An 11964-nucleotide genomic window follows, 5' to 3' on the forward strand; every position below is an offset into this window, starting at 1 on the left:
TATTCCTCATCCAAGGTTTATCTTATTATTTACCTATATTCCTTGTCATTTATACTGATAAAATATCCGTAGTATACTGGACCAAGATTACATCATTTCAGTTATATGTTTTGATTTGTAATTTCAGTTTATTTTCTTCCTCAAGTTTCTGGATACCAAAGCATCAGCCCTTTCACCCTCGGCTCCCTCTCATTTCCTCATGGAGACTCGGGTCTGGCAGCATCCTCCAGGAGCAGGGAGGTCAGGGTTTCACCTGTCTCGGACACGGGGGTGAATCGCAGTCAAGGCAAGGGGGTTTGACTTAATATAAGAGCCACAGAAGGGGCGCCTGGGTGGCGCAGTCGGTTAAGCGTCCGACTTCAGCCAGGTCACGATCTCGCGGTCCGTGAGTTCGAGCCCCGCGTCAGGCTCTGGGCGGATGGCTCAGAGCCTGGAGCCTGTTTCCGATTCTGTGTTTCCCTCTCTCTCTGACCCTCCCCCGTTCATGCTCTGTCTCTCTCTGTCCCAAAAATAAACGTTGAAAAAAAAAATTAAAAAAAAAAAAAAAAAAAAGAGCCACAGAAAACAAGGAGGCAAATCTATGTCTTTGCATTTCTATTCCCGGCTGTGGCCACTTTGTTGGTCCTTCCTTCCGCTTTCCTCCTCCACCAACCTGGAATGTGTTTTCTGGTTTACTGCTTTTTAGATGGCAAATATTTAACTTGTACTGAGAGGTCCATGTGACAAAAATTTATTGAACATTTTCTGTATTGGAGGTATTGTTCTTAGAACAGGAGCTAAAACAGTAAGTGAAGCTAGGCAACTAATATTCTACTAGAGAAAATAGAGAAGGCCACTCATTGCCAACCAGCTCTGTATTGGAACACTCCATCATCACAGAAACGTGCTCCTGTTGTCACTTGTTAAACAAGTAAAAGACAAGCCCCCCAAATTCCTTCTCTTGACTCACTTATCCCAGAGCCACTGGTCCGTTTCCTCCCCTGTTCCTGCAACAACACCCCCCCCCCAAAGAGCTGCCTCCACTCTCATTCCTAATGGTTTGTTTTCTCTTAAACCGTTCCAGTCAGACCTTCACCACCTACCACTCCATCAGACCACCCCTCTTCACACACACGCGTTATCTCACATTTACCACATCCAGTTTCCATTCCTTAGCTTGCCCAAGCTATCCTCCAGCCTTGACAGAGGTCCCTGTCCTGCCCTTTGACACACTCGCATCATTGGTTCTCAGGGCTACCTCTTCCTATCAGAGTGCCATCATTCAGCTTCTTCCTACTTGACCGGTCCCTCCTTACCTCCTTTGCTAGTTCTTTCTCCCTGACCTACCTTCCTAATTCACAGCGGTCAGTGTCGATTCTCCTTTTTTCCTTTCTCTGTAAACTCACTCCTTGGTCAATGCCATCTAATGTCATGACTCAAAACACCACAGATGTTTAGACAGCTTTCTAAATAGACTCCCCAGCCAACACGGTCTCCCCTACTAGGCCTCGCCTCTCCCCCATGGGCCGTCACAGTCTGGCAGCTCATGGACCCAAATTCTCACAGTTGTCGTTGCTTCTGTATTTCTGCCAAATCCAGGAGCTAGTTTTCACTGGGTTCGAGCCATGACCTCGCTTACCTCCATCACTGTATTGGTCTCCTAACAGATCCTACTTGTGTTGGTCAATCTGGAGCCTTCCTCGACACTGCAGCCACAACTGTCCTTTCCATTTCAAGTCAGGCCCTGCCTTCGCTGCTCAAACCTCTTCAGTGACCTGACAGCTTATAGTCTTTGTTGTAGCTTTCTCTTCCTCGAGCCATCTTCTGCCAAATCTCCCCTTGGGTAGCTTTTTCATTTGTTCCAAGCCTTGGTACAGATCTGCCCTCCCCAGCAGCCCTGCCTGAGCTGCCCTAAATAGAACTGGAGTCTGCCTCCTTCCCCACGCCCAGGTCCTGTCCTAGCGCCACCTTTCTGTACTCCCCATTTAATCCTTTCCACGGTTCTTACGTGTCCTAACGATACAAATGAGCTCACTTGTCATCTCAACTATTTGTGGTTTCTCTCCCCTATGACAACACAAGCTCCACCAGGGCAGGGAGATTTTCTGTTTTGCTCACTGATGAATCTTAGGTGCTTACAGTTGGGTCTGGACTACGATAATGAATGAATCAAGAGATATTTGTTACATGAATAAGCAAATTGGGTAAGGTAGCTAACTGCTTATTTGCATATGCAGGAGGAACCATGAATGAGCCCTGGGCTGGAAGTGGAGATCAGGACCACCTCACAGAAGGCATCATTTTTTTTTAAGTTTATTTATTTATTGAGGTGGGGAGGGGAGAGAGAAACTTAAACAGGCTCCATGCTGATGCAGGGCTCAATCTCATCAACCATGAGATCACGACCTGAGCCAAAATTAGGAGTTGGATGCCCAAGCAACAGAGCCACCAAGGCACATCAGAAGACATCATTTTTATTTAAAGTAAAGGGTCAGAACTGCCAGGTGGAAAAAAAAGCAAGAAAGGTATTCTAGGCAGAAAGGAACACTTGCTCAAAGGCAAAGTGTTACAAACGCATCCAGTCTCCTCCTCTGTTCTCCAAGCTGCTTTTCACTTCTCCCTCTCATCCCATCCAAACCTACGTTATTTACCCTGCTTGCTCCTGGCTGCACCATCTTCTAAACCCAGGCAACATGCCGTCTTCTTGTGCCAAAACTTTCTCATTCCAAAGATAGGATGTCTCTCTCCTAAGATGTCAGAAGACCATTTCCGGGCAGGATCCTTCTGAGTGATCTTGCTTCAGCAAAGCCCTAATAACCATCTTAATATTAGAGATTTCCCCTTTGCCTTAGTTTTCTTTGCTTCAAATCCATACCTGCCCATTGTCCAATTCTGCCTTTACCTCCTTCAAATCTTAGGTGCAGATGTGCCTCCTATAAAACATTATCCCAACATTTCTATCCAGCTCCGATCATATTTATTCTAGGCTTTTTACATTCCTTCCCCTCCAAGTATAAATATAAAGTTTCTGCTCCATCTCCGGCCTCCCAACCACACTCAAGATGAATTGTTTAGTGACCTTAGCTAAACTTCCAGATACATGGGGGCTGGCCTCAAGGTTGAATAATGGAAGGCAACGTCTTGCCCTTTCCTTCCTCAGAGGGTAAGGTTTCCACATGACTCCAAAGACTTAGTCTCAAGCTACAGAATAGTCCCCCTTATCCACAGTTTGCCTTTCCACAGTTTCAGTTACCTGTGGTCAACTGCCGTCTGAAAGCAGACGGTCCTCCTTCTGACCTATCGTCAGAAGGCCACTAGTAGACTAATGCTGTGTCACAACGCCTACATCATTCACCTCCTCCATCTCTTCACCTAGGCATTTTGTCATCTCACATCATCACAAGAAGGGTGAGTACAGTACGGTAAGATATTTTGAGAGAGAGAAAAGCCACATGCACATCACTGTCATAATTGTTTGATTACTGTTGTTGGTAACTCTTATTGTTTGTTAATTACGAATTTAATTCTATTTATAAATTAAACTTTATCATAGGTATGTATGTATTGGAAAAAACATAGCATATATAGGATTTAGGACTATTTGTGGTTTCAGGCATCACTCAGGGTCTTGGAACGTATCCTCTAGAGATAAAGGACCTTGTTTCTCTGCTCGCTGACGTCCTGTTGACATTCACTCCCTGGATACTCCACCTGGGAAATCAAAGTCAGCATAACCAGGTCAAGCATTATTTCTCCCTGAAACTAGTTCCCCACACCTGCTTCAATCCCCAGGTCACAATTCACAGAGATTCTGGCTACTCATCTCTCTCCCTCACACCCCACCCAATATAGCAAAAAAAACAAAAAACAAAAAACAACAACAACAACAAAAAACTGATGGTTTCTCCTTACACTGTCTTTTTTAAATTATTATTTAATTTTCTTTTAATATTTCTAATTACTGTTTTAATTCAGTTTCCAAAACTGAGAGATATTAAGTCAGTGTTGGAAGAAACTTGAGGAAGTACCAATTCTCTTTGGAGCTCCCACAATCTTGGGTTTCATTGGATCATGAAAAATATCTTTTGTAAATATGAAATTTATTGTCAAATTGGTTTCCATGCAACACCCAATGGTCATCCCAATGGGTGCCCTCCTCAGTGCCCATCACCCACTTTCTCTTCCCTCCCACCTGCCATCAACCCTCAGTTTATTCTCAGTTTTTAAGAGTCTCTTACAGTTTGGCTCTCTGCTTCTCTAACTTTTTTTTTCCTTCCCCTCCCCCATGGTCTTCTGTGAAGTTTCTCAGGATCCACATAAGAGTGAAAACATATGGTATCTGTCTTTCTTTGTCTGACTTATTTCACTTAGCATCACACTCTCCAGTTCCATCCATGTTGCTACAAGAGGCCAGATTTCATTCTTTCTCATTGCCAAGTAGTATTCCATTGTATATATCAACCACAATTTCTTTATCCATTCATCAGTTGTCAGAAATTGTGGATTATGAAAAATATCTTAACTGTATCAGACATTCCCATCAATTCATAAAAATAAAAGATCTTTTAACACTACCACAAAAAAAAGAATAATAAGGAGGCTGAAGTTTCTTGCCCCATAAGACAATTCTGTCTGTTGTCAAAGAACTTCAGTCTGTAAACTGAGTCCTTCCAGTGACCTGAAGTCTGAGATCCACCCATCATCCCTAGTTCTGCTTACGGAAAATCCCTGTCGTTCTGGTCCAGATTCGTGCTTTAGACACTGTTTTCACCATCATCATAGAAATTTCACCGTTTTCCAAATGGGTCCCTGTACTTCATTGTAATCTTTTTGTTTGCAATGCATCCCCCCAAGACCACACTTCTTCCCGAGTCAGTCTGTAGACATCTAACCATTTGGGGGTTCAAGTCCACCACTGTCTTTCCTTGAGCGTCTACGGTGAACACCGGTCTCCCCCACCAATCTCCCCTGCTGAATTCCCAGTAGTCCTTCCTCACTTTGCCTCCAACTATACCCTGTCAAATGCTGCAGTGTTTTCCATTCATTATTTTATTCCAAAGCAACTTTCTGTGAGGATTTTGAAATTAAAGATGTCTCACTTTACGCCCTACCTCCTGGAGGATTTGGCACAGTGACCGGTGTCTCAGTTGTGGTAGGAAATGAAAGAATCGATGGCAGCCAGGATGATTTGTCCAGACCCTTATCTCACAACTACTCATCTCCTCCCTTCGGTCTCCTGATATTGGAATTAGATCTCTCATAAAACCTAACACGTGCATCTCATGTATGAATTAGCAGTTATCTTACGTGGGTCCTTTTCAAACATACTGTGTTCCTCTTACTCCAAAATGCTTTTAGAACAAATCTTTTTCATTCTATGCTCTAGTTCTCACCATTGCATTCTCCATAGTATCTAATTATTTAGGCATAGGGCCAAAGCACTGGGTCAGGAGGGGATTCCATTTTTTTTTTTAATTTTTTTTTTCAATGTTTATTTATTTTTGGGACAGAGAGAGACAGAGCATGAACAGGGGAGGGGCAGAGAGAGAGGGAGACACAGAATCGGAAACAGGCTCCAGGTTCTGAGCCATCAGCCCAGAGCCCGACGCGGGGCTCGAACTCACGGACCGTGAGATCGTGACCTGGCTGAAGTCAGACGCTTAACCGACTGCGCCACCCAGGCGCCCCGGGGATTCCATTTTAGATGATCTCATTCTGTGTCTTCATGGCGCAAGAGAGGAAACTGGGACCCAGACAAGGGAGATGGCTTGCGCAGGATCATACTAGTTTTAAAAGAGCCCTATTTGCTCATTCTGCGTGCAGACTGAACGACAGCATTAGGAAGGCAGAATATCTGTGTATGTTTTATTTTAAATAGGTTTCGTGTTCTGAATGATATGTCTGTGGACCCTAATTATCCGATACTTCTCCTTATTTCTGAATTCCCTCAGTTTCTTCCCAGTGCCCCAACCAGAAAAGGACCTGGGGGCAAATGTGCCTGAGCGACAGCATCCTTACCCAGAGCCCAATGGTGGGGAGCACTCTGCACGTCTTGCCATGGGCAGTCCAGTCATGGCTCAGAGTCTGGAGCTGGGAGAAAGCTCTCTGCTCACTTCTTCCCCTCTCATTTATGGTCACATGGGGCACTCCTGGGGCTGGAAGGGAGTGAAGCACTTTGATGGGGCCCGTGGGAGTCCGTCCCAGCATGAGGGACTCCTCTCTCGTGACCGTGTCCTTGATAGGTCCTCATAGAGACAGAAGCCCCTGGGCCTTCGGAGCAGCCCTCCTGGGGTTTTCAAAGTGCTCTCTCAGGGAGGGAACTGAGACACAGGAAGTTCACTAACCAGTGGTCCTTCATCACCTGTGAGTTCACCTCAGTAATAGGAACTACCCGCCCGGCTTGAGATAGAACATCTCTCAGGGAGATGATTTGCTTCGACACAATACAGTCATTGGGGTGGGGGTTTGGGCGGCAAACAGGGTCCTGCGAGAACCTCTTTCTCTTGTGGGACCTGCGAGAAAGCACATACCTTCCAATCATAACAGGGTCTTTCTAAAATGTGACTGGCTTCTTGGACCTTGAGTGAGGGCAGGGATGGGCTGAGGACACAACCCTCGAAGCAGACCCTTGATCCTGCCCTTTGTTCCTACCTGCAGTGGCTTTATCTTCACTTGCACACGGGAGCCACCCCTCTACTCTCCTGTTACCTTGCCCGGAAAAGAGCCTTGCTTCGGAATATTGGATTTAAATCTCAGTTGTTCTTCTGGCTATTTATGTGGCATTGGCTGCTCAACGAGGGTTTGATTTCCTGTATTTCGTAGGGAGAGGCCACAACTTGCCTCATATGACACTCACTGAGATGACCATGAGCAAAAGACAGACAGTAACAAGTGGGGGTGAGGATATAAAAATTAGGACCCTCGGTACCGCTGTGAGAATGTAAAATGGCGCTGTCACCTTGGAAAGCAGTTGAACGGTTTCTCAAAAGTTTAAACCTGCCGCCACCGTATGACCCTGTCATTCCACTTCTAGGCACGTCTACCCAAGAGAACGGAAGCAGAACTCGTACACAGAAGCACTGTCCACAATAGTCAAAAAGTGGGAATGATCTAAATGTCCATCAAATGATGGATGGACAAATAGAATATGGTATATCCACACAATGGAAGATTATTTAGCATTAAATGTATGTTAGCATTTAACTTAAGTATCGATGTGGCTGGATTAAAATCTATGTTACAGCATGGATGAACTCTGAAAACATTACGCTCAGTGACAGAAGCTGATTGAAATAAGAACACATATCATATGATTCCATTGCTATGCAATGGCCAGAATAGGCAAATGCCTGGGGTAGGGGGCTGCGGGAGGATAGGGTGAGGCAAATATTCTACAATTAGATTGCTATGATTGTTGCACAAGTCTGAAAATGCACTAAAAATCACTGAGTTGCACGGTTTAATAGGTGAACTGTATGACATGCAAGCTATAGCACAATAAAGAAAATAAACATTTTTAAAGAGGTGAAATAAAGACATTTTCAGGAAAAGAGTGAAAGAAATTACTGTCCGTAGGCATGCATTACACGAAATATTAAAGAAAACTCTTCACGCAGAAGGAAAACAATACTAGATAGAAATTTCAAACCACACAAAGAAACGTAAGAGCACAAGAAAAAGCGTAAGGCAAATAACTAGCATCAAATTGCGGCGTATTCTATAGCAGCCGAGAAAGTAAAAGAACTTACAGCAAAATAAGACAGTAGAGGTGAATCGCGTAAACATGATGCTGAGTGAAAGAAAGCAGAAACAAAAGGCTATAAATGATCTGAACCAATTTCTATAAAATACCAGAACATGTAAAACCCACCTTCAGTGTTAGATGTCGGGTTAGATGTCCTGGGGCAGGAGAGGAGTTGTGTCGGATGTGAAGGAGCGTGGGGGAAATTTTGGAGATGTCTCCAAAGTTCTGTTCTGAATGTCCCTTACATAAAAGTTTATTAACCTGTGGAGGTTCACAGCGTGGCACATTTATGTCCATGGTTCTCTGCATGTAAATTTCAATGCCTTTGAATATCGGTGGTCTACCATCTAGCTTGCACGTTTTCATTTCTTTGCCAAGTTGTAGATTCCACGTAATACAAGGGTTGTGGTTCCAAAGACAGTGGATGCACGTGGGTCATAATTTACTCGAGTGTAGCAGAACAAAAAAAAAAATCAGAGTGGGTGTAAAACAAACTAGGAAACAGGCCAGAAGAAAGGAGAATGTTCTCTTCTCTCATTTCTGAATGCTTTGCTTTCTGTTTTCCATGGAAATTTTGGTTCTGCTATATTTAACGTAAGCGTGGAGGAGCTGGATGAGAAAGGAAGATGATGGCTTTCTCAGAAGTAGGAAGTAGGAAGGGGTAGTGTGAAAGCTTCCTGCTCCCCATACATGTCTAAGGACCATATAGAGAAGTAATAGTTGCAATACACAATAATATAGAGAGAAAAATGGATACAGAAACAAGAAAGGTGAGGCACTAAAATATAGGCAAAGAAATACTAAAGCAGTCTCATCTATAAATGAGGATCATGATTTCTTCCCTCTTTGTTCTGGGGAGTTTTGAAAGTTACATATATATGTGTGTTTATATGTTTGCATACTATATATATATATATATATATATATAGAGAGAGAGAGAGAGAGAGGGAAAGAATTTTTATAACTTCATATCCATATGCTATACATAAGAAAAATAGTTTCAATGTTCAATTAATCTGAATGGCTAAGAAAGGTCTTATATTTGAGGTAATTGTTTGAACACCTAGAAAATGTAATAAATGTATGAGGAATCTTAAAAGATTCTGGGAAATTTGTGACTCAGAAAAAAACTCTTATGTTTGTGATAAATTACTAGCCTTGGAATTCCAGGCCCCCCAAAGAACATCTAAGAAAGTAAAGGGTTAAATGGGGTCTTAGAACTGTATCATGTTAGCAGGGAACGTCACCTAACGCTGGCTTACTCACCCACCACCGTTTGTGAATAAAGAAATAGAGATCCAGAAAAATCACTGAGAGCAGCACACAGTTAGTGGTTAATAAAGGTTAGTTGTCAGTTATTAGCCAAAAAGTGTTAAATGGCAAAGTGTTACATGGTTACAGACAAGTTGAGGCTGGCTGTGTAGGAAACACGGGTGAGTTCAACTGGTGTGGATCAAAGCATTCTAGAAAAGAGTGGGTTCCAGTAGTGATCAAAGTAGGGATCAAAATGTGTGAGTGATAGGAGTAGGTAAGATTGATTACATTTTTCATTCTTGGCATTTTTATTGACACTCAGCACGTTTAAACACTCGTTAAATTCTGGACATACAGTGAGTAACATAACTGACATGATTTCAGACCAAATGCAGTTTATGGACTTGTAGGAAAGAATGACATATAATATCTATATAATACCAATATCTATACCTATCTAACTACATATACACATATAAGTTGTAGAACACATTTTGAAGAAAGCAAACATAATTCAAAAGAGAAAAAAATGAGTGACATACATTAGGTGGGCGTTCAAGAAGTCCTCTAGAAGTTAATGTCACTTGAAAGTGACATTTGAACAGAAACTCACACAATGAGAAGGATTGAACCAAATGAAGGTCTGGTGGGAAATCGGTGCGAATTCTCGGATCCATTCAAGTCTTAATGCATTTGAAGAATTCGAAGAGTTCTGGCATAGGTATGAAATTGAAAGCCATAAGGATACCTCAAGCATCAAGTAAGATAGGACAAAAAAAAGACAGAAAGACGGATTCAGTGAAGAAGGAGAAAATCAAGAGATAATGATGCAATCAAAGCGAAGAGACCAACTTTTTTAAGAAGAACTGGTCATGTATATCAAGAGCTCAAGAAAGATGAATATCATACGATTTCACTTATATATGGAATTTATGAAACAAAACAGATGAACATAGGGGAAGGGAAGCAAAAATAAGATAACAGAGAGGGAGACAAACCACAAGAGACTCCTAAATACAGAGAACAAACCAAGGGTTGCCGGAGGGGCGTTGGGGGTGGGGGGACGGGTTAAACGGGCCGGCCCTTGTTGGGATGAGCAAGGGTGTTATATGTAAGTGATGAGTCACTAAATTCTATTCCTGAAATCATTATCACACTATATGCTAACTAATTTGGATTGAAATTTAAAATGAATAAATAAATAAAAATATATAAGAGGAAAGACAAGACGAGTCTAACGGATAAGGCAGCATGGAGGTTATTAATGAGCTTGACAAAATATTTTTTGAAAGCTCTGAGCCAAAGCCAGATGGCAGTGGGTTGCAAAATGTGTAGGGAGTGAAGACGAGGAGGTAGACTGTGTCATTAATCACGTTGAGAAGTTTAACTGGAAATGAGAGCATAAGAAATAGACCTGTAGCTGGCTGGGAATGTGTGCCCAGGGAAATATGTGTGCTTGTTTCTAACAAGGAAGATTCTAAAGTATTCTTAAATGCTGAAAGCACTGATCAAGTGAAAAATGGAAAACATAAAGACGTAGGAAATAAAAGAAAAACATACTTTGAGAAGGCAAGAGGAGATGGGATCCATAGCATGTGTGGTAATGGGAAGATTATTCAAGGCCAGGACCAAGGTACATAGAACGTTTCTGAGGCCAACCCTAAAATGGAAGAAGGACCTTGGTAGAGAGTCAATGGTGAGCCCTTCCTGACTTCTGGCAGATGGTCCTCTTGATGGCCTTAATGAGTTCCTTGTTACGAAGACTGTAGATAATTGGGTTGACGAGTGGTGTTAGTACAGAGTAGACTACAGCAAGTGTGCGGTCAAGGGTCAGGGAATAGCTCTTCTTTAGGCGCACATACATGAAAATGATACTCCCAAAAAAGATGAGAACCACAGTGAGATGTGAGGCACAGGTAGAGAAGGCCTTCTTTCTTCCTTCTGCTGTTTTTATCTTCAGTACAGCACTGATGATTCTTCCATAAGAAACCATAATAAAGAGGAAGGTGATGAGGATGATAAAGGCATTGATAGCAAAGTCCACAAGGACATTAGTGGATGTGTCCTTGCAGGCCAGGCTCAGCAGAGGTGGAAAGTCACAGAAGATGTGTCGAATTTCATTATAGCCACAAAAGGGGAGCTGGGAGACCAGGATGACTTCAGAAATGGGACACAGGAAGCCACAAGTCCAACAACCAGCAGCCAACTTGCCACAGAGTGTCGGGGTCATAACTGCAGGGTAGCGGAGGGGCCGGCAGATGGCCAGGTATCGGTCATAGGCCATGGCTGTAAGAAGGTAGCATTCAGAGGCCCCTAGAGAGTGGAAGAAGTAGGTCTGAAGGAGGCATCCGGCAAAAGAAATGGTCTTCTTCTCACGGAGAAGATTGGCTAGCATGTTGGGGATGGTGGTGGCTGTATACCACAGTTCCAATAAGGAGAGTATACTGACAAAGTGGTACATGGGTGTGTGCAGGGCTGCGTTCAGTCGTATGGCCAAGAAGGTGAGCAAGTTGCCGCAGAAAGTGAACAGATATGCCAACAGCAACAGGGCAAAAAGCCAGCCCCTGACATGTCCCACTTTGGGGAAACCAAGGAACACGAACTCGGCCAGGCTCGAATGGTTTCTCCGTTCCATGGGAGGCTGGGGTGGGGAAGGGAAGGAGAAGAAACTGAGTGGAGGTGACCGCCAAGCCCAACTCAACACTTCATTTCTCTTTATTGTGTTTTTAAATTTATTTAAAGGCCGCATTTTATTACTCTTTTTTTCATTAAATTTTTTTAATGTGTTTTTCTTTTTGAGAGTGAGAGGGGAGGGGCAGTGAGAGAGGGAGACACAGAATCCCTCGTTTCTCAGACCAGGGTGACTGAGAGGCTTCTCAGAGAAGGAAGCTCCAGAACTTTCCAGGCACAGTAGCAGTTAGTTAGAGAAATGAAGAAAATAGACAGTTCAGACAAGAAGTACATGGGCAAATGCTGAGCGGGAGAGA

General features: G+C 43.1%; 2 protein-coding genes across 2 annotated transcripts in view; both read right to left on the reverse strand.

Annotated features, from left to right (window-relative positions):
* Window positions 1-315, reverse strand: part of LOC123585414 (olfactory receptor 6N1) — a 2246-nt gene extending 1931 nt beyond the window's left edge. The window contains exon 1 of the mRNA XM_045453579.1: window positions 1-315. This exon is cut by the window's left edge and continues 1931 nt beyond it. The gene's annotated coding sequence lies outside the window, so the exon portion shown is untranslated.
* Window positions 316-10206: 9891 nt separating this feature from the next.
* LOC123585954 (olfactory receptor 6N2) lies at window positions 10207-11612 on the reverse strand. The gene has a single exon (XM_045454726.1). It carries the CDS (start codon window positions 11610-11612, stop codon window positions 10668-10670), a length of 945 nt encoding a protein of 314 aa, XP_045310682.1. The 3' UTR covers window positions 10207-10667.
* Between the last annotated feature and the right edge of the window lie 352 nt (window positions 11613-11964).

Source organism: Leopardus geoffroyi, chromosome C3, assembly GCF_018350155.1.
Source record: "Leopardus geoffroyi isolate Oge1 chromosome C3, O.geoffroyi_Oge1_pat1.0, whole genome shotgun sequence".
Taxonomy (NCBI): Eukaryota; Metazoa; Chordata; class Mammalia; order Carnivora; family Felidae; genus Leopardus; species Leopardus geoffroyi.

Bases quoted from the DNA above. Each gene is read 5' to 3' on its own strand.
- LOC123585954 (XM_045454726.1), bottom strand. From the start codon at position 11,612: ATGGAACGGAGAAACCATTCGAGCCTGGCCGAGTTCGTGTTCCTTGGT.